This window comes from Zonotrichia leucophrys, chromosome 11 (assembly GCF_028769735.1).
Source record: "Zonotrichia leucophrys gambelii isolate GWCS_2022_RI chromosome 11, RI_Zleu_2.0, whole genome shotgun sequence".
NCBI lineage: Eukaryota > Metazoa > Chordata > Aves > Passeriformes > Passerellidae > Zonotrichia > Zonotrichia leucophrys.
Genome location: NC_088181.1, coordinates 8228418 through 8247193, shown reverse-complemented (window position 1 = coordinate 8247193; position 18776 = coordinate 8228418). Strand labels below are relative to the sequence as shown.

The 18776-nt window shown below is 47.2% G+C and overlaps 1 protein-coding gene across 1 annotated transcript in view; it reads left to right on the top strand.

Annotated features, from left to right (window-relative positions):
* The first annotated feature begins 184 nt into the window (after positions 1-184).
* CFDP1 (craniofacial development protein 1) overlaps positions 185-18776 on the top strand; it is a 59077-nt gene continuing 40485 nt past the window's right edge. Inside the window, exons 1-5 of the mRNA XM_064723330.1 lie at positions 185-294; positions 360-468; positions 1159-1390; positions 3117-3217; positions 16714-16818. Coding sequence (XP_064579400.1) covers positions 222-294; positions 360-468; positions 1159-1390; positions 3117-3217; positions 16714-16818 — 620 coding nt within the window. The 5' untranslated portion in view covers positions 185-221. The remainder of the gene's footprint in view (positions 295-359; positions 469-1158; positions 1391-3116; positions 3218-16713; positions 16819-18776) is intronic.

Sequence of the window (18776 nt, the reverse complement as noted above, 5' to 3'; positions counted from 1 at the left end):
CGCGCTGCCATGGGAACGGCTGTGTGCCGCAAGGAACGCTGGGAGTGCCGGTGGGGCGCTCTGGCCCTCTGGCGGACTCTCCTCTCTGCTCCCCGCGCTCGGCGCCGCCCCGGAGGCGCGGCCGTTCTTCCTGCCCGCCAGGGGGCGCCCGCAGGCGGCAGCGGCGCTCTGGGCTGCGCGGGCGGGAGCAGCGAGGCGACGGGGCCGGGCCGGGCCGCAGCATGTCGGGCTCGGAGTCGGAGCAGGAGCAGGAGCTGTACTCCTCGGCCGACGATGACGATTACGTGCCCTCGGGTGAGTGGCGGCGGGCGGGAGGCGGCGCTGCCGGCGCCCCCGGCGCTCACGGTGTGTGCTTGCAGGTGCGGAGTACAGCGAGGATGATGAGAGCGAGCTGGTGCGGGAGGAGGAGCCGGCGGGCAGCCCGCGGCCGGCCCGCGGCAGGAGGAGCCCCCGGCGGCCCGGCAGCAGGTACGGCCCTGGGAACGGGAAACGCCGCGCTGCGGTCCGGGGTAGGGGCAGGAGCAGAGAAGCTCGGCCCGACAGACAACGTGCCTGAAAAGCCTCCCCAGCAGGAGTTGTTTATATTAACGTTCTTCAGTGCAAGGCACGCACAGACGGGGTTTGTCACGTTGATATAAATATATACAGACTTTAGTTGAGGTTGGTTTCTATCCAGCCCAGGTTCTCCTCCCCTTCTGGCTCCTGCATTATCCCAGAACCACAAGACCCTGAAATGGTTTGGGTTGGAAAGGACCTTAAAGACCACCTTGTTCCACCCCTGCCGTGGGCAGGGACACCTCCCTCCAGACCAGGTCACTCAAAGCTCCATCCAACCACTGAACAGTTCCAGGGATGGGGCAGCCACTGGCCAACCTGTACCAATATTTCAGCACATTATATACTCCCAGAAATGCATGCAAAGGGGCCAGTTCACTTCAGGGGCACTGCCTGCATCAGTCTCACTGTATTTTCTCAGCAGCAGCATCTTTTAATAAAATACATGCACTCCAGGGTTAAGAGAGAGCCTCCCAAAGTGGATGTGTTAGTAAAAATATGAAATATTATGTTGCTTCACCCAGGCTTACAGTTCAGCTCTGGAATAGTGTTGCAGCAGCTCCATATACATGTTTTTTCTTCTTTTTTGGCATCTGCTTTCAGGAAGAGGAAGAAAGGAGGTCTCTTGCTAGAGGCAGATGAGAAAGAGGAAGAAAAGGCCCAGCAGAATGGAGAAGAGCAGAAAGAGGAGGAAGTGGATGATGTAGAGCAAATAAAAAGAAGAAAAGAAGAAGAAGAAAAAAAGAAAGAGGATGCTCTTTGGGCCAGTTTCCTCAGTGATGTAGGACAGAAGCCCAAAGCTGTGGCTGCCACACAAGGGACACAAATCAAGAAGGTAAGGAGGACCTGGGCCTGCACCCAGGGAGGGTGGGAAGGGCCTGGAGGTTTAGAGCATTCCCCCTTGCTCCTGGCTGGTGTCAGGTGTTGGGCAGAGCTGGGAGAGGCTGGGGGTGCCCCTGCCCCCTCTGCTTTGTGAGACTCACATCCCCTGAAGGGACAGGCTGCCAGGTGCTGGTTTGGAGATATGGAGGTGGTGCTGCTTTTGGAGCTGTCAGCATCTTGGAGTGTCCTACACAGCCCTGTTGGCTTCCCTTCCTGGGCCTGGATGCTTATTGACACAGGAATGAAGAGCTTTGGTCAGAGCTGTGCATGGGGGCACAGCTCTCCCCGAGGCTTGTGCCTTTCCTGATGCTTAAAAGAAAAAACAAAAGGAGGTTTTGTGTGTGTGTGAGTGGGGAAACAGGAGGGGTCTGTGCTGGGCTCTCTGTGCCTCCATCCTCCTGGAGGGGGTCTGGAAGGTGCTGCAAGTTGCACGTTGGTAGCAAGATTGAATCTGGCTTTCTTGTGTCCTTTGTAAGCCCCAGGGAGGTGCTCTCAGTGTGCAGAGGTTTTTCTGGAGAGAGAATTCTGTGTGTGGTATCTGTTAGAAAGGATTTGGTTCTCAGTCAAACCAGGTGCATGTGTTTGCCTGTCAAAACCTTTCATGCTTTAGGTGGTAGAAAGGAAGAATGTACCACAAGTGAGCCTCTGTTGCTAGAATTATCAGTCTGGATTTTTTTAGATGGTCAGCCACAATAAATGTTCAGTAATAGGAGACAGGAGTCTGCCTGGTGAGTACAGTTCTGACTGTGTGAAGCTTCTTTCCATGACTCTTGGGAGGTTGTGGAGCAAGTGTAGTTTTGTAGGATTTGACTGCAGCTTTTGGAAGTTTAGTCCTTTCATCTCAGCCCTCCTGCTTCTCCTTACTACTGCCTGAGCAGCTGGGGGGGTTACTTGTAGAGTCAGAGGGAAGAAGAGAAGTGAACATTTTCTTCTGAGCAGTTCTATTTTTATGGGCAGGTAGCTAAAACGTGAGATGTCTTTGAAAGTTCCTCCATAGCCTGGAATAATTCATGGAGACATGCAGTTCCTCTGTTCTCCTTGTGAACTTCTTGGGCTTGCATGGCCTTCCAGAAGATCTCTGTGGTGTGTGGTTGATAAAGACCAAGAATTTGGGTTTTGTTTTGGTAACTTAGAGTGGTTGAGGTTTTTTATGTATCCTTTTAGCAGCTGTAGCTGTGACTGAGTAAAATTAAGAGGCACTGCTGACAAATTGCTTCATAAATATTTTTCCTTCTCAAATAATAGAGATGCTATTGACAAGTAGGGAGATCAGCATTGCTTTTTCTGCTGATGAGTTTTGTTATTCTCTATTCTTGAGTAAAATTAAACATACTTTAGTGGAATTCACTTTGAGAGAACCAAATCTCCAGGCTTTTGCTTTCTGAACCACTACCATGTATTCTTGCTCATTCCTACATTTATTGCAATTTCACTTCTTGTTTTAGTTTGTTTTGATCTGAGACCTTCAATGACAGCCTGGAACCAAAATGGGGAATTTAATTCTGGTGGAATGAAATTTGTTTATTTATTTTATCTTGTCTGTGGGTCACTTGCTTTGACCACCATTCTAAATAGCAGTGCTACCCAAGGTCTGTGTTGGGCCCTCGGCCCTTTGGAATAATAATTTGGCTTGGCTCCACAAATACATTGTTTTGCTTTCTCCTTCCTGTATTTTGTAGACTGAAGAAGAGAACAGTGGGAATAAGCCTCAGGAGAAGCCAAAAGATTCAGGAAAAGTGACAATCACCAAAACATTCGATTTTGCTGGTGAGGAAATCAAGTAAGTTGGCAGATGTGATGTGTCCATTGTGGGCCCAGTGCAAGCTGAGTGCTGGGGCAGGCTGGAGCTGGGCTCTGAGGCACAGTGGGTCTTCTTTACACTGGTTTTTTTCTTTTATTGTGAGCACATAGAGATCTCAGGGAAAGTGAGGCCAAGATTTTCCTGCATCAGAGCTGCAGAGTATCCTTATATACAGACCCCAGTCTTTAGTCAACTTCATAACACTCATAAATGTAACTCAGATTCACTTAGGCTTCCCCATCTGGCCAGTGTTTGTAGTGGTTGGCAGAGCTCCCTGGTGGCTCTGTCTCTGGGAAGGTTGAGACAAGGAAGGAAGCACATCTGGTCCCACAAGGATCAGGGTAACACATTTTACTCCTTCAGCCCAGTCCAGGTTCTGTGCTGCAGGCAGGATTACTGGCTGACACTTTCCTGGTGATGTTCACAATTTGCAGGCAGTAAGAAGTGTTTTGCTGAGCAGGCTAACAGCTGAGTGCTTTTGCCTCTGAAACAGCTGCAGCCAAGGGGATGGGCTGGGTAAAATCCTGCTTTAGGCTGAGTTTGGCTTACAGGAGGCCTCTCAGCTGTGCTGCAGGCAGGGCCAGGTGTTTGATAAATGTGTAAAACCTGAACTAAGGGGCCTGGCTGAACACACCTGAAATCTGACTGCCCTGTGAACTGCTGCTTCTTATCTGGGGATGTTATTTCTATGTAGCAGTAAAGCCGGTTTTGTCAGACTGGCTTGGCCTGTTGGGTGTGACGGCAGAGGGCAGCAGTTCCCAGCAGTAGCACTCGCCCTGCCTAAATCTGCAGGAGGAGGCACAGCTGGGGCTTCTGCTGCTCTTGCTTTTCATGTTAGCGCTGCTGCCTGAGCTGTTTGAAAAATCTGAGGAGGGCTGTGAGCCATAGTAGGGACTTTGCTACTTCCCTGGGCGAGCCAGACCGTAGGAATACCCTTCACTCACTGATGAACTTCATTGACTTTGTTCACTGGCCTTTGAAACATTGGTTGCTTTATGTGAACAGAAGTTGCTCGTGGATTCTAGTCACTGATTTTATGCTTTTGACACCAGTATCTTATCTGTAGTTTCTTAAGAACTGTAACTAAGAAAAAGACATATTTTCCTGCACCAGTTGCTTTTCTAGTGTCCTTTGTACTGCTCAGTGCTTACTGTTTCCCTTAGGAAACTGCAAAGGAATCAGCAGAAATTTCTACCAAGTTTTGATGAAATAGGCAATATCTGGAGCCTGGGTGACAATGAGCTGTAATTCTGCAAGCACCAAGGCTAATGCATGCTTTGTTTACAGTAGTTATTAAATCAGTTGGTTACAGAAGCAGCAACAGAAGGTTTGCAGTGAGGTCTGGAGCTCTGTTTTCTGCTGGTACCAGAGTTACAACAAAATTATGTTCTTGAACTCTTTGATAACAGAAAAATCCTTCAATGTTTTTTGCCCTCTTGATCTTTGTGATATGCAAAGCTGATTCTTTTCTGTTTTTTGCTACATTTGCTTCCTTAAGGGGATCACACTGTTAGCTGTGGGTAGGGTACAAGGTGTGCTTGCTACTCACAGCTGCTGGTGCTTTCCCCTAATGCTGTGAGGCCCAGAGGGTTTCTCTTTGCTCAGACTGGCAGGAGGTGTCTTTGCATCCCCACAATGTCTGCAAATGCTCTGAATACCCAACACTGACTTCCTTGCCTGGGGAAGCAGCTGGCAAATCACTGCTCATAAAAGGCCACCACACGGTAGGGGTGTGTGTGTGTGTGTGCATTTCTGCACTGAAGGAACTGAACTGAGAGCTGTCTCTGCTGCTTGCCTTTCCAAATGGTTTGAGGCTGCTGTTGAGTGATGCTCTTTTGAAACCTTGAGAAGAATTTATATCAGTGTTTAAGCAGTGAAAGATTCAGGGCACAAATTTTCAGTCTGCTCACTGAAGCTCTTAACAGAAGATCATTTAGCCCTGATCTCCTGTTGCAGAGCAATTTATTTTCTCCTGTAAGATGATGGTATGATTTTTCTGGCCTGATTGAAGTAGCAGAAGTGGTTTGAAAGTGATCTCCAGCTACAGGGCTATACTGGAATAGTAAAGGGGCTTTGTGTTGTAAACTCCCCTGCAGGTTTTTGCTGCACTCAATGTCTGTTTTGATGAGTCCATGCTTGTATCAGTTGCTAGTGCTGAACTCCAGCTTTGGAGTGTTAAGAATTAACAATTATCAAATGAAGATTTTAATTCAGTGTGTTCTAATTTTAGAAAATACGTGATATAATTTTGCCTTGTAAAGCTAAAACTGTTGAATCCTGGAACTAGAAACAATCTTAAACTGATTGCAGTGCTTTCCAGTTGGGATTTTTTTGTCTGCTTTTCCTGTCTTCCTTATGTTAAATAGATTAGGAGCAGCAGGTGACTGTCACCCAAATGGCTGTAATTGTGGGCAGCAAGAGCAATTTGCAAAGGCAATTCAGCATCTAAATGGAAGTTCAAGACATTTCTCCCTGACAGAAGAGACTGAAACTCCTTTGAAGCCTCTGGTTTATGAACTTGCCTCACAGTGCAGGACGTGTGTTTGCATTAATGGGGAATTGCATCCCCAGTGCCACGGAAAAACTGTTGCCATTTGTAATTGCTTCTTTTCTCTTTGGCACTCCAAAAGGATTTGGTCCTTAGCTTTCTTTAAATCTCTGTTGTGCTCAGTGCATCAGAATGGTTTTTCTGTGCTCTTTCCATGAAAGTGAACGTTGTGTGCAGCTGGGGCTGCAGCAGAGTGGAGCTGGTTTGGCCCATGGTGTCAGCCTGGGAGGGATGAGCAGAGTCTGGTTATTACTGCTGTCAAAAACAGATTTTACTTTGAAACATCTTCTCTACCCTAATTTGGCTTGTGGAAGGCAAAACTAAGTTTAAAGAGTAATGGTTTGAGTGCTGATTCAGGAATGGGAGGCCTGTGTTCTGCACCCTGCTTTATTCACATGCTGCAGGTTCCAAGTTCCAGCTTCCAGGCTCCAGACTAGGAGCTTTGTATTTCTTGCACATGGTTTGTGTGGTTTATAGCCAGAGCTTTGCACAGGCTGTTCTTGTGGTGGAACTGCTTTCCTGCTACTGCAGAGTTGCTGTGCTGCACTGATGGTGCTGTGCTGTGCTGGCAGAGCTGTGCCTTGTGCTGCTTCAGTGCCTTGGCTGCTTCCCCACGTGCATGAACCAAGGAGCCAAAGCAAAGCTGTGAATGGGGAGGTGTTCCTGTCACAGCTCCTTTCTCACAAGGATAGGTGGGCTCCACACTGAGTGTGTGACTTGCTGCTGGATTTAAGCAATATTAAAGTTCATATATTTCTGTAGAAAGAGGTGGGCAAACTCATATCAAAACAGTGTATTGAGCTGTTCTATGTGAGACATGAACTCCTATCTCTGCTAAGGGCTCCCTGTCACTGACTTGTGTAGGAGACCACATTTGTGACTTAGAACAGCCCCTGGGTTGCTGCTTTTACTTGTGTGACCTCTGTGCTCTGAGGAAACAAGCTGTGCTGGTCCCTGTGCTGAGCAGAATTGAGTGGCAGCTTTATTCTGGGTTAGGGAGCATGATGGTTCACAGTGCAGCTATTACATCTTAAAAGTGCTAAAGAAGTACCTAAGGTATCAGATTTATAACCAAGTAGTTATAAGCTTAAATTATTGTAGTAATTACTGAGGTTTATGCTGGCTCAGTTTGATACTTCATCTATCACAGCTGAAGTATGGCTTGAAAAAGAACCTGATTATCATCTGCTACTGTTTGTAAGTGGTTATCATCTAGGATGTACCTGGACAAAACCTCATTGCTCATTCTGTGTTGCTGCTTCACAGGTTTTCAGCCTATGTCAAGGATTCAGCAAAGATTTATTCAGAGGAGATTGTTTGCAAGTTGAAATTTAAGGACCTTAAGTGGGACCTTAAGTTGAGGGGTTTAGTGGTGAAGTTCTGACTTTTGAGCAGAAGAAGCAAAAGTGAAGGGAGGTGGCTGAGAGCAGATTCTTCTTTTGTTGTCCTGTGGAGTCACTGAGGCTTACCTTAGGCCTGGTTGGGTGAGATGGTGAGACTGAGCCCAGTCTGAGGTGTTTTCTGGGCTGCTGAGCTCTTCACCTTGGTGAGCTCCTCAGCAGAGTTGTGCAGACCTGGTGAAGGACTGATTTATTCCTTTGCACCAAGAAGTGCTGACCTCAGAGTGGAGGTGAGGTTATAATTCACTGCTCTGCAGCTGTACAGCACTGCTGCTTTGGGATTTCTTTATGCTGCCTCTCCTTACTGAAATAGTGATTTTCTGTTATTAATTTTAGCTCACCTGTGTGCTTGTTGGTTGCTATGTCCTAGACTGCTCACTGTTTTAGTTCTGGATCTGCTGTCCTCTTCCAGAGTTTCAACCACTTGATCCCAGACCCTTTTTAGGAGATAGCAGGTGGAAGGGGCTGCAGGAGAAACAGATGAGACACCTGAGAACAGCCTGAGCCTTCCACAGTCCTTGCTCAGGCTCTGATTCCTTGTCAGTGGCTGTGATGCCCTCTCTGCTCCTTACATGGCTACTGAGACAACCAAATGTGACAAAGTTGGCAAACAAAGGGTGAGTTAGCCAAGGAGTTTGGGAGTCTGTCACTTATTTTGTTGCTATGAAGACAGTTAAGGTGGCTGTCTGAGCAATAGCAGCTGCTTCTGCTGTTTTTTGGAAACCAAGGAGAGTGGAAGGAAAATCCTGATGCTGATGATGTATTTAAGGGGAATGGGTAAAAAGAGCAGGGAATCGACTCCCACAAGTCTCAAGATTTAGAGCTGGCACAGAGGGTAATTTTTAAAACATCTAATTGTCCATCTGTGTTCTTGCTCTGTGCTCTCAGCAGGGGCCAGTCAGACCTGTCAGGCTCACAAGCAGTGAGAGAGCCTGTGACACCATTAACCCTCTCCTTACCTTGTGATGCTTTCCAGGGATCTCAGTGGGTGAATCAATGCAAGGGCTTGGCAGCATGCTCACACTTCTTGCTGGGTGTGAATCTTGGTCATTTGTTGTGTGCTCATGGGGTTTTGAGCAATGCTGAGTGAGACATAGTAGCTTTTAAAATCAGGAGAAAGACCAGGAGTTTGGGTGGGCAGCTCTTGATGTTGTAGGTGGTGTGGTGCACATCAGATCAAGGTTGATGTGCTTGATGTCTTCCATGTGTGCTTTTCTGAAAAAGCTTTTGCTGTATTGCTTGTACCTGTGAGTGAGAAGGCAGGTGAGCATTACCAGAATGTCTGTCTTGCAGCCTGGTATTTGGAAAGCCCTGCCTTTTCTCCAGGGGGAGAGCAAATGTTACACAGCTTCCACAAGATGGATAGTTGGGTGTTGTCAGGCCAGACATGGAAGACAGTGAACTGAGCTAACAGGAGCAGAGGAAGGAACCACTCATATTTTTGATGTGCTTTTTGCAATGGCTTTGATTGCAGTAGCAAGGAATTGTTAGGAAAAGTAAGAGAAATTAATTTCAGTGGCCCTTTGAAAAGCCACTCCTTGAGGATTTCTGTTTTGTGTTGCTGACTGGTGGTGCCAGATGTCAGTAGGGTTTTATCCTCAGTCCTCCTTGGCTGAGGTGTTCTAGAGAAATGTGTTCTAGCTGCTTTCTAAAGGAAGCTTGCATGGTGTAAAACCCTTGGCTTTTAATATTTTCCCAGAAATTTAATCTGAAGTATATAAGCACAGGGATGATGCTGTGGGACCATAAGACAAATCAAAGTGACCAGAATTACCTGGAACATGAATGTGACCACTGTTTAGAGGTGGCAGACTAAAAAGTGAGTGGTTGCTTTTATGCTGATCTTGGCATAAAGGAGTGTAGGCAGCAGCCTGTTTCTGCCCTTATGCTGTTGTTTTTCTTAGAGGTCAAAGCATGCCTCAGCTATCCACTGTTTATATTGGCTTTTTCCAATTTAAAAAACAACTATTGATTTTTTTTTGGAAGCCATTAAGTGAAAATACGTTACCTTTCAAGAATGACAGGGTCTCAGGGGCTGGTTTTGATAACCTTTCCTCTGTGTGCATCCATTCCCTGATGCTTCAGAATTTCCCTGGGGAATACTGACATTGTTCAATGCTGATTGGCACGATGGTGGCCCAGGGATGAGGTCAGTAAGTGTGAGCAGGAGCTGTGCTGTGTGCTGGTTCACTTGTGAGCCATTTGCCTTTCTCAGAGGCAGCTGCAGAAATTGTAACTTCATAAACATCAAACCTAGCCAGGACTCTAAGCCAAAACACTTGCTTCTAAAATAAATTGTGTTATGGTTTGCTTAATGTGCTTGGGAAAGGGGAATGGGCTAATGACCAGTGTCTAATCAGGATTTTCTGATTAGTAGATGTGCAGATGAGGCTTCTGCTCAGAGGGGCTGTGACTTGCAAAGTGTTGCTTAATAGCCCTGCCCTCACCAACATGCTGACCCCTGTTGTCTTCCTTTATCTCAACATGCTTGAAACTCCCAAGGTGACTGAGCAGATGCCCACCTGAAAGTCATCTTTGGCTTCTAATGTGGCTCTCTGCTTTCAAGGAAATAATTTATCTGTGCTGCTTTCATTTGTGTGGTTTTGCTGGTTGTTGGTGTGATGAAAAAGGAGGCTCAGCTGGGATTTCCAGAGGTAGGAGGAGTCTCAAAGCATCTCCAAAATGATGGATTGACCTCCAGATTAACTTGGCCATTTCTGGGTCTTTCAAACCTGGGGTATCTGGTGCTGCATTGGCTTTGGGAACTGGATGACAACTGCATTGTCTCATCTTTGGGTTCTTCAATGTGTGTTGTGTGTAAGTCAGTGTGGAAATACTTCAATAAAAATCACACCCTTTCCCAGAAGAAGATACTGTATCTTTATCTGGTAGTTTCTTTATCAGGTAGTTTCCTGGCTTTTAAAAATCTGAACATAGAAGATGCTTACTGACCTATTCAGGTCTCACAGGAGCTCTTCTGCTATTAGTAAGGGGCTCTTTGGTCCCTCTGTTCATGCCTTCATCTCAGGGGCCTCAGATCCACTCCCAGCATTTTGCTGCTTGGCCTGTTTCCCTTGTTTCCAAGCTGCTGCTCATTCCTGACAGCTCCAGGCTCAGAAAAGGGCTTTTGATCTCTGGTGAGATGCTGGCAGAGCCTGCTTTGCAGGCATTGGGCCTGGGGTTTCCCCTGCTGGAAAGTGCAGCTTGCAAGATGCATTATTTTTTTCTGTAACTAAGAGATGGTGAAGCAAGAGGGATTCTGTGTTAGCCTGAAGGGGAGGCAGAGCTGTTTGCTGCCATACAATCTCATTAACACCTTACAGACTGAGCCAAGCTTAGTCTGGCCTTTCCCCCATGGGGATGCCTCTGCTCTGTAGTGTGTGCTGGCTCCTGTTATGATCTGTGTAACCTCTGTGTCCAGTGTTCATAGCTCTGAGTGAATTTGGAACCCTTGGCTCTTAATACCTGTGGTACTCCCATCCTTCAGCAGGAGAGGCATCCATGGCACGAGCACTGTGCTGCCTTGGAGGGGTGCAGGGATCTGTCTGGCTTTCAGGGGATTTGCAGGTCCTGATTAATGGGGGACTGTCACACTCACACATGCAGCAGCTCATCTGCTCACCTGGATTACTCAGCTCAGAGGTGTGTTCCATAATCTTTCATTTAATCCTTCTGAGAGGTACAAATTAAAACACAGGGATGCCTCAAAGATTGGCATGCTAATGCATGGTGGGACTTTGAGGCAGTGCAATGGAGCTGGCTAAGGGAATATTTATCCAGTTAAGCAGGGAGAAACCTGGTGCTTGGAGGTGCCAAAAGTGGGGTGAATACAGCTGCAGTAACAAGGTGAAGGGCAGGGCTCATGCCTTGGCTGCAGGTCAGCTTCTCCAGAGAGCCATGTTTCACATGCTCTACCTCTTGCAATCCCCAGTGGGAGCTTGATAACTGAGTGCTGCTACCCTCTGGGTTTAGGGAGCCTCTTGCAGAAGCTGCAAGCAGAAGTCCAAAAAGGGCCTGACAGCTTGGTCAGCATTTCAGGAGGCAGCACTGTCCATCCCCTGATGTTTTCTTTGCATCTGTCACAGTCTTTGTCATGCAGGAGATAATGGAAAATTGGTTGTTTCCTTCAAGGCTTACCAGGTTATGCATTATTGATGTTAAAATACCATTCACCTTTGCTTGTTTTCAGGTGAGTTGGTTTGAGATGCAGCCTGGGCTGACTGCTTGGATGGCAGCACACACCTGCTGTGAGGAGCAGCACCAGGCAGGCAGCTTGGCCCTTGCCTGGCTGCAGGAGAGCTCTCATCACATCTGATTCTTTTTAGAAACCAGCCAACAGCTTCTGTCTAGAAACCAGCCAGCTTCTTCTGCCTATGTAGTCAGCCTACAAAATTATCAGTTATTCCAGCTTGGTCTTGTCTGTGTTGCTTCAGGGAATAGGCTGAGTTTCCCAGGGAACAGCTTCTCCCACCTGGTTTGAAGAGGAATGCTCTTTTTTTTTCCTGAAAGGGGGAAAATGAATGTTTTACTTTGAAATCAGAAAAGTGATGGGGACATACTAATTTTCGCTCTCTGTGCTCTACACAGGTAATTCAACATAAAATACATACATGAGCAGTGTGCAGGCAGATGTGGTCTGCAGGTTCACTTGTGTGAGGACCTAATTCCCTCCTGCAAAGTGCTGAACCTGTGCACTCCAGCATTTCTTGCAGGCTGGAGGATCTGCCTCTCATGCAGTGTATCTCTCTGTGGAAGGCACCTGGGACATTGCAACTCAAGCACAAAAGTCCACCAAAAAAATATTCAGAAAAATTATTCTTCAGCTCAAAAGGGATTAATTTTTTTAACAAACCCCTGTAGATGAGTATTACTTTCTCCTTAAGTGATCATTCCAGAAGGCTGAAGGACTATTTATTGAGAAACACAAATGGGGAATAATGAAAAATAGTAATTAGCCTCATTTTTTTCCCACTTGGTCTGTGATTCCCCAGAGCTAACATTAAGATAGTGTGGAAAGTTTTGTAACTGTGTCAGGTCTAAACTGGGGCAGGTTTCCCAAGTGAGGAGAGTGTCCTGAGTACTAAAGAGAACTGGCATTTTCCACAGCTTCCACTCTTGTTCTCCCTTTCTCAGCAGGAAGGTTGGGGAGAGGGTAACTTTGTGCTGCTGTGAGAAAAGATTTTAACTGTATTTTATGCTCTAAGTCCCCTTATACCCAAATACCAACATGTGCTTCCTCAGCCTGATGTGCACCAGGTGTTTTGGTTAGGAGAATGGAGCTGTTTTGAGCCACCTGGGGGTAAATTAGAGGGATTTTGGCACTTGGGATGCATAAGTTTGCTATTACACAGCAGACTAAAGATAATTAACCAGCATCTTTTTAATATGCCTGTTTGTCTTTCCCAGCTTGCCCTTGTCCTGCCTCCATTTCCCCTCTGTGCAAGGATGAAGCTCTGCTGGTGCACTGCTCCAGGGGCTTGCAGGGCACTTTGCATTCACTGCTGAGCTGGGCACTTTGCTGGCACACTGCAGCCTTGGCATCCCTTACACAAGCTCTGTTTGTGCCCAGCAGGACTGGATTCAGCTGTGCTGGAGTGGAGGCACCACACTGGGGCGGGTCCTGGGCTCTGGATGTTGTGTTGTGCCAAGGTGTGATGGATTGGGATTCTCCCTGGTAGCTCTACCAGGGTGCAGCAGACAAACTGGTGTGTTAGACTCACTCTGCCACTAAACTAAAGCATGAAAATTTGAGTTTAATCTCCTTCTGCAGATTAGCTGGAGCTGTCAGCATAATGCTCATTCCAGCATGAATTCTTCCTTCTTTGTAGCAGTTTATGTGGCTAAGGGCACTGCTGGGAGCAGATCAACCACTTGCTCTTAAACTAATCTGCCACATTTCGGATCTGTAGGTGCTCTGTGGAGCCCCTTTGGGACAGCCTTGACAGCAGGTGGTGTGGTTTGTGCCCAGCATACATAACCTGGGGCCTTCTCCATGCACTTAGGTTGCAGCATTTCAGTTGGTAACTGTGAAAGGATGGGTGATAAGCTCCTCAGTGGAAGGTGGAGCTCACACACCCACCTCTGGGCACCAAACCAGCAGGCTGGGTGGGTATGGCCATGCCTCAATGTTTGGCTACCACTTGGAGCTTGGTTCAGAGATGAAGGGTCTTAAGAAGGACATCTGTAAGTATTCAGGGCACTCAGTGATCCAGTTTCTAGCATGTTTTCCTTATAATAACTTCTAAATATGGAAGATATTTTTATTTTACACTTGCACAACACCTTGTACAGTAGCATCATCTGTGCTACCAGGCTCTGGCATGGTCCAAAAAATTAATAACTGTTCTGTGTTTTGGAAGTCTTATTATGCAGTTTAATAGCATAGCAGTGTAATGAAATCTCTGTGGCAAAGTGATGAGAGTGAGTGGCTTTGTGTGTGAATTACAGGGGCTGCAAGTGGGCGAGACACTAGCTACTTGTTTTATTGCTGACAATATACTTATTTTCATGTTTAGTCCTGGATTACAATGTGTGAATAGCATCCCAGTAAACAGTCAGGCAAATAGTTATTTATCAAGTATTTAAAAGTGAAAGGTCTTGTAATTTTCCTTAGTAATGACTGTGATTTCTTCCAGCTGAATTAATGACTCCCATTTCTCCCCATGAAGAACAAGAATTGTTTTGGTTTCTACATGGAGAGAGTTATTGTCTCCCATAATAATGCAGACCAGAGGATTTCTTTTTCCTTCCTGGCCTGGGATCTGGGAAAGGTTGAAATGTGCATAACCTGAATTAATACCTTGTAAAGCTCCTTAATACTCTTCCGTCATTCCTGTTGGAGTGGTGCAGGAGTTGCTGCTGGCATCAGCCCAGCATCAGCCTGCCTCAGAGCAGCTTTTGTTTCAGTTTATGAGGCTGTAAGTGGGTCTTGTGATGGAATTGCCTTGAAAGGTCACTTTTAATTACATTTCTGTCGCATTCCTCTGTCCCCAGCTGGACAGTCCTGGTGGAACAGGTTGCATGCAGCTTTGCAGCTGAATTTCTGCAGTGGACAACTCCAAAAATGTGTGTTAGAGCAGCTGCTGGCAGGCCAAGGGGAGCAAAGAAAATGGAATTAAGTGTTGTATTTTGTGCCCAGCCATTGGTACTGGTACTCTGAGGTGGAGGAGGGTGTGAGAATCAAAGCACAAATAAACCCTTGGTAGGAACCTTCTTGTGCCCCTGGCTAGCTGAAGTGTCTGTCACTGAAGGCCTGTGCCACACTGCCTGTGCATCATGTGCTTTCTGCTTTCTCACCCTTTCTGGGACTGGGCATCTCCTGTTCCAAGAGCTGTGGCTGGTACTGCTGGTCCAGCCAAGAGTGTGCTAACTCTGTGGGAGTGCAAATCCCTAGAGCTGGTTTTCATTTTAGCCTTGTGCCTTTCTTTTCCTCAGCTGGTAGGGGAGACATCAGTTAGTTCTGATGTCCTCCTCCAAGCTGGAGAGGGCTGAAGATGCACAGGAGGTTCAGGCCAAGGGCCCAGTGCTGAGATCTCAGCTCTGCCACTGGCTTTGAAGACTTGCTCCCCGTTGTGCTGCACACTCAAGGTTGCTGATGTTTCTCTCTGTGGCTCAGGTGCTCCCTGCATGCCAGGGGTGCACCCTGGATGGCACAGGAGTGCAGGGGTGGACAAGAGGAGAGGGACCCTGCCAGAGTGCACAAGAGAGGGTGCTGCTTCCCAGCTTGGCAGGGCTCAGAGCTGGCTGTTTAGATGCTGCATTTGAAAGTAAATAGACTGTGTGATTGCATTGATCTGAACTCAGCCTCGTGGTTGGGAAATGCTGTCTTATTGCTGCATGAGGACACCAAGTTTGGCCTGTCTAATGAAATCCATGGATGTAGGGTAACCTTTGGTGTACAGCTGCTACATGACATGACCACTGCTGCCAAGGGCTGTGACTGGGTGATGTGTTTGGGGTGAACTCTGATGATGCTGTAGCAAGGTTTTATTTTCTTCCTGAAGTGCTTTTCTCCTTTTCCTACCCCTTCCATTACCAATCTGATCAGCCAACACTTCTAAGTATTCCTAGTGTGGGATTGTCTCTATCCACATGACTGCTGTGGTTTGAAAGGCATGTGACAGTGCAGGGGGAAATGGGGTTAATCTCCTCCTGCACTGGCAGAACAAGGCTGAGCAACTGTACAGCACAGGCATTTATTCTTGTGCCTTTTCCACTGCATTTGCAGTCTGTGGAGAAGGAGGAAGGGAGTTTCAGATGCTGATTCACTGTCATGATGGAGATGTGGATGCACTAGTTGTGTGCAAGTGAGATTTCAGGACATCAGTGCCTCCAGGGTTAACAGATAACTCTGTGTCACTTTACCTGATGCCAGCCCAGCAGAAACCTGTCTGGGGCTGCAGCTCCTGGGCTTTCTCCATGACTATCAGCCAACTCTTTCATGGCAGTTGTGGGGTCAGGTTGGTGGGTAGGAAGCAAGCAGTGATTAGCCTGACTTGTAGGCAGGGGAGATCCCATGGCCAGCCAGGCTTTCATCCTCTCATCAGCAAATGGTGCAGACCAGGGATGAGCCTGCTCAGATACAGAGCAGATACAACCTGAGGCCCAGAATGCAGGAGGGTGAGATGGAGATTGTTTCTTCTGTGCCAACTGAGCTGTGGGTCAGGCTGCCTCTGTGTCCATAGAGCTGCAGGGCCCTGGAGAGGCTCACAGGCTTGTGCTCCATGGGAACAAAATTGTTAGCTTGGCAAATGAGGGCAGCCTCATTAAGAGCTACTGAGAGCGTGAAAAGCGTGTTGCTGGAGGCAGGTCATGGTAAATGAGGGGGCTAAAGTAGCTGGGGTTTTCTAACAATTAATTATTGAGTGGTTTTCTAGAGATTCTTTCTCATGTTTATAATTCATTCCCTGCTGTAGATGCCATATTGATTTATAAGTTTTTGAAGTTCAATATTTTGCACCCTTGGGGCCTCAAACAAAAATTAACTAGAAAATGAGAGTAAATTTCTACATGCTGCCTTGTCAGACCTTTCTCTCCCTCTGCCCATCCCCAGAGCCAGTTTCCATGCTCTGCTCTGGGTTGCAGATGTTGCCAAGCCTGTGGGCTGTGAGACAAGGGTGGCTGAAGAGCTGCCTCACTGACCAACAATGAGAAAATCAAGAGTCCAATTAAGAGCCTGGAATTGCCCCCAGTGACCTGAGGAGAGCATTTAGTAGCTGCTAGTGACACAGGCCTCTTCGAATGAATAAGCATTCCAGTTTGCTGGAAAGAAAAAAACATCCCCTCCTCCCCCAGCTCTAATTAGCTACTCTTTTTCTTTTTTCTGCCATGAATGTAGAGGGTTTGCCACTGGAATGAAATCTTAACAAAGATGTGTGTTCTTCAGCTTGCAGCTGAGGAAGGTGATCTCTGTGCAGGGGATGTGCAGACTCTTGTACCTGTTTTCTGTGTTTCCTTGATGGATCTTTGATTTTACTGTTGAGTACAGCTCTTCCTTACCCTCTGTTTTTTCTCTTTTCCTCCAACAGGGTGACTAAAGAAGTAGACTCAAACTCAAAAGAAGCTAAATCTTTTCTGAAGCAGCAAGAGAAACTGCAGGCAGCAGCTCCAGCTTCCCTGCCGACAGTCTCGGGGTGAGTTTGGGATTTCCCTGCCCGTGTATGGGCCCTCAGTGAGAGAGATGGCACAGGAGCCAACAGTGCAGCTCCACAGTATTTAATGGGTGTTTGCTTTCTGCAGTATTTCAGTGGGAGCAGGACTAGGCCTGGAAGGTGTGATGGTTTGGGCTGGTGGGAAGTGGGGGAGGCAGCCCGTGAGTTCCAGTGACTCACTTCATAGGTTCAGGCTCACATTTCTTAATCCTCATAAATCATTCATCCCAGTAAGGAAATAGTGATTTGACTGTCTCAAGCAGCCTGATGAAACTGCAGGTAGCCAAGGAGCATTGCTGAGATTGCCTGCAGTTCCTTTGACAGGTGCTTCTCAGGGCTATAAAAAGCCATGTCAGGCTGCCCTGTGGCTTCTTAGAGACTTTGGGTGAGCATTTAAATGAGAGATGTTTTTGCCTCTTTGATGTTCTCTAATATCATTTTGATGTGGATTTGTCACTTTTCTGTTCAAGCTCTAACACCTAATTCTGAGATTATCATAATGCTTGTGAAAGATACAAGGAGGTCGAGTCCCCTTGCATCTGAGATGCCAGTCTGGTTCCTGATGAGCTTGGGAGATCACCAGCTTCTTAGGAATAGAGGAGATGCTTCTGTGTTCCAGTGATGATTTTTATTTAAGTCAGTTGTTTGCGTTGATATTTGAAAGCCCTAAGCTGCATATGATTTGATCACACAGAAACAATACCCATCAAATAAATACACTGTCCTTCCTGTGAGCTTAGAGCAATTCTCCAGTGTGAGTTAAGGCTGCCTTTCCCTGGGATGCTGTTATTCAGTTGCTGCAGCTGGATTGTCACTCATTTTTCCAACTAAGTGTTGCATAGCTTGTACTCAGCTCAGGGTAGTGAAAGCATTGTGTCTGTCTGTCTGTCTGTCTGTGTGTGCACAGCCCTTGACAGCTGCTGCTCTCTGAGTGAATGAAGGCATAGATGAGCACAGTCTTCATGCTCTTGTTCACACTGCACAAGGGTTCATCCCTGCAGAGCTCATCAATTGTAACCTAAGTGTTGTGCACAGGGTTTTGTGCTGGAAAACTTGCCTTGGGTTGGGCTGGCATTCTTTGTGCAGTTTTGGTGGCCAAAGTTTGTTTGAGTGGCAGCTGAAGCTGGGGCAGCTGCACACTGTGCACGCTGCTGGTGATCCCATGTCTTCAAACCTGTCCTCCAGCCTGCTGCTCTGAGTGCAGACAGGTCTGGCAGCCCCCTGGGAAAGCTCCAGGGGCTGTTCACCTTCCAGTTCAGCAGAGATCCCTGTTTGCTCCTGTTCCTTACAGGCCCAGGGGAGGAGCTGGGTGCCCAGTGGACCTCTGCAGCCTGGTCATTACCAAGGGACATGGTTGCTTTTGCTGGAGCTTGGATTGCTCAGCAGTAATAGCCACAGCTCAGTTTGAATCAATGTTGCAGATACCTGAAGAATTCACATCAGATATGGAAAAAAGTAGACTAAAAATCAATATAAGAAATAATGAGTTCAAGGACTTTAACTTTCCTTCAGTGAGATTATTTTGAAGCAGCCTAATTAGGTCATTGTTCAGCTTGCTGATGTGTGATGTCCTACTGACAGTTGCTTGGCCAGAACATGAGGTGAGAGCTGGCTGTGGAGAAGGGTGGGGAAAAATATCCTGGGCTTGTGTGTCTCGCCTTTCTCCAGAGCACCAAACCCCAGTGCAGGACACCCCAAAAGCCTTCCCTTTCACAGCCTCCTGCAGGGCATCCTGGCTTGGTGCAGGGCTCCTATGGCAGAGGAGCAGCAGTGCTGTTTGGAGCAGTGTGTGAACAGCCCAGCTCTCTTGAGGCTTTAGCAGGAGGTTCTCTGGGGCAATCTGGCCAGCCTGGGCCCTCTGATCTGAGAGTCTTGGACTGGTGTCTGAGACTGATCCTGAGACTGCCAGCAAACATGCTTGCCTTTGGGCTTAGGAAGAT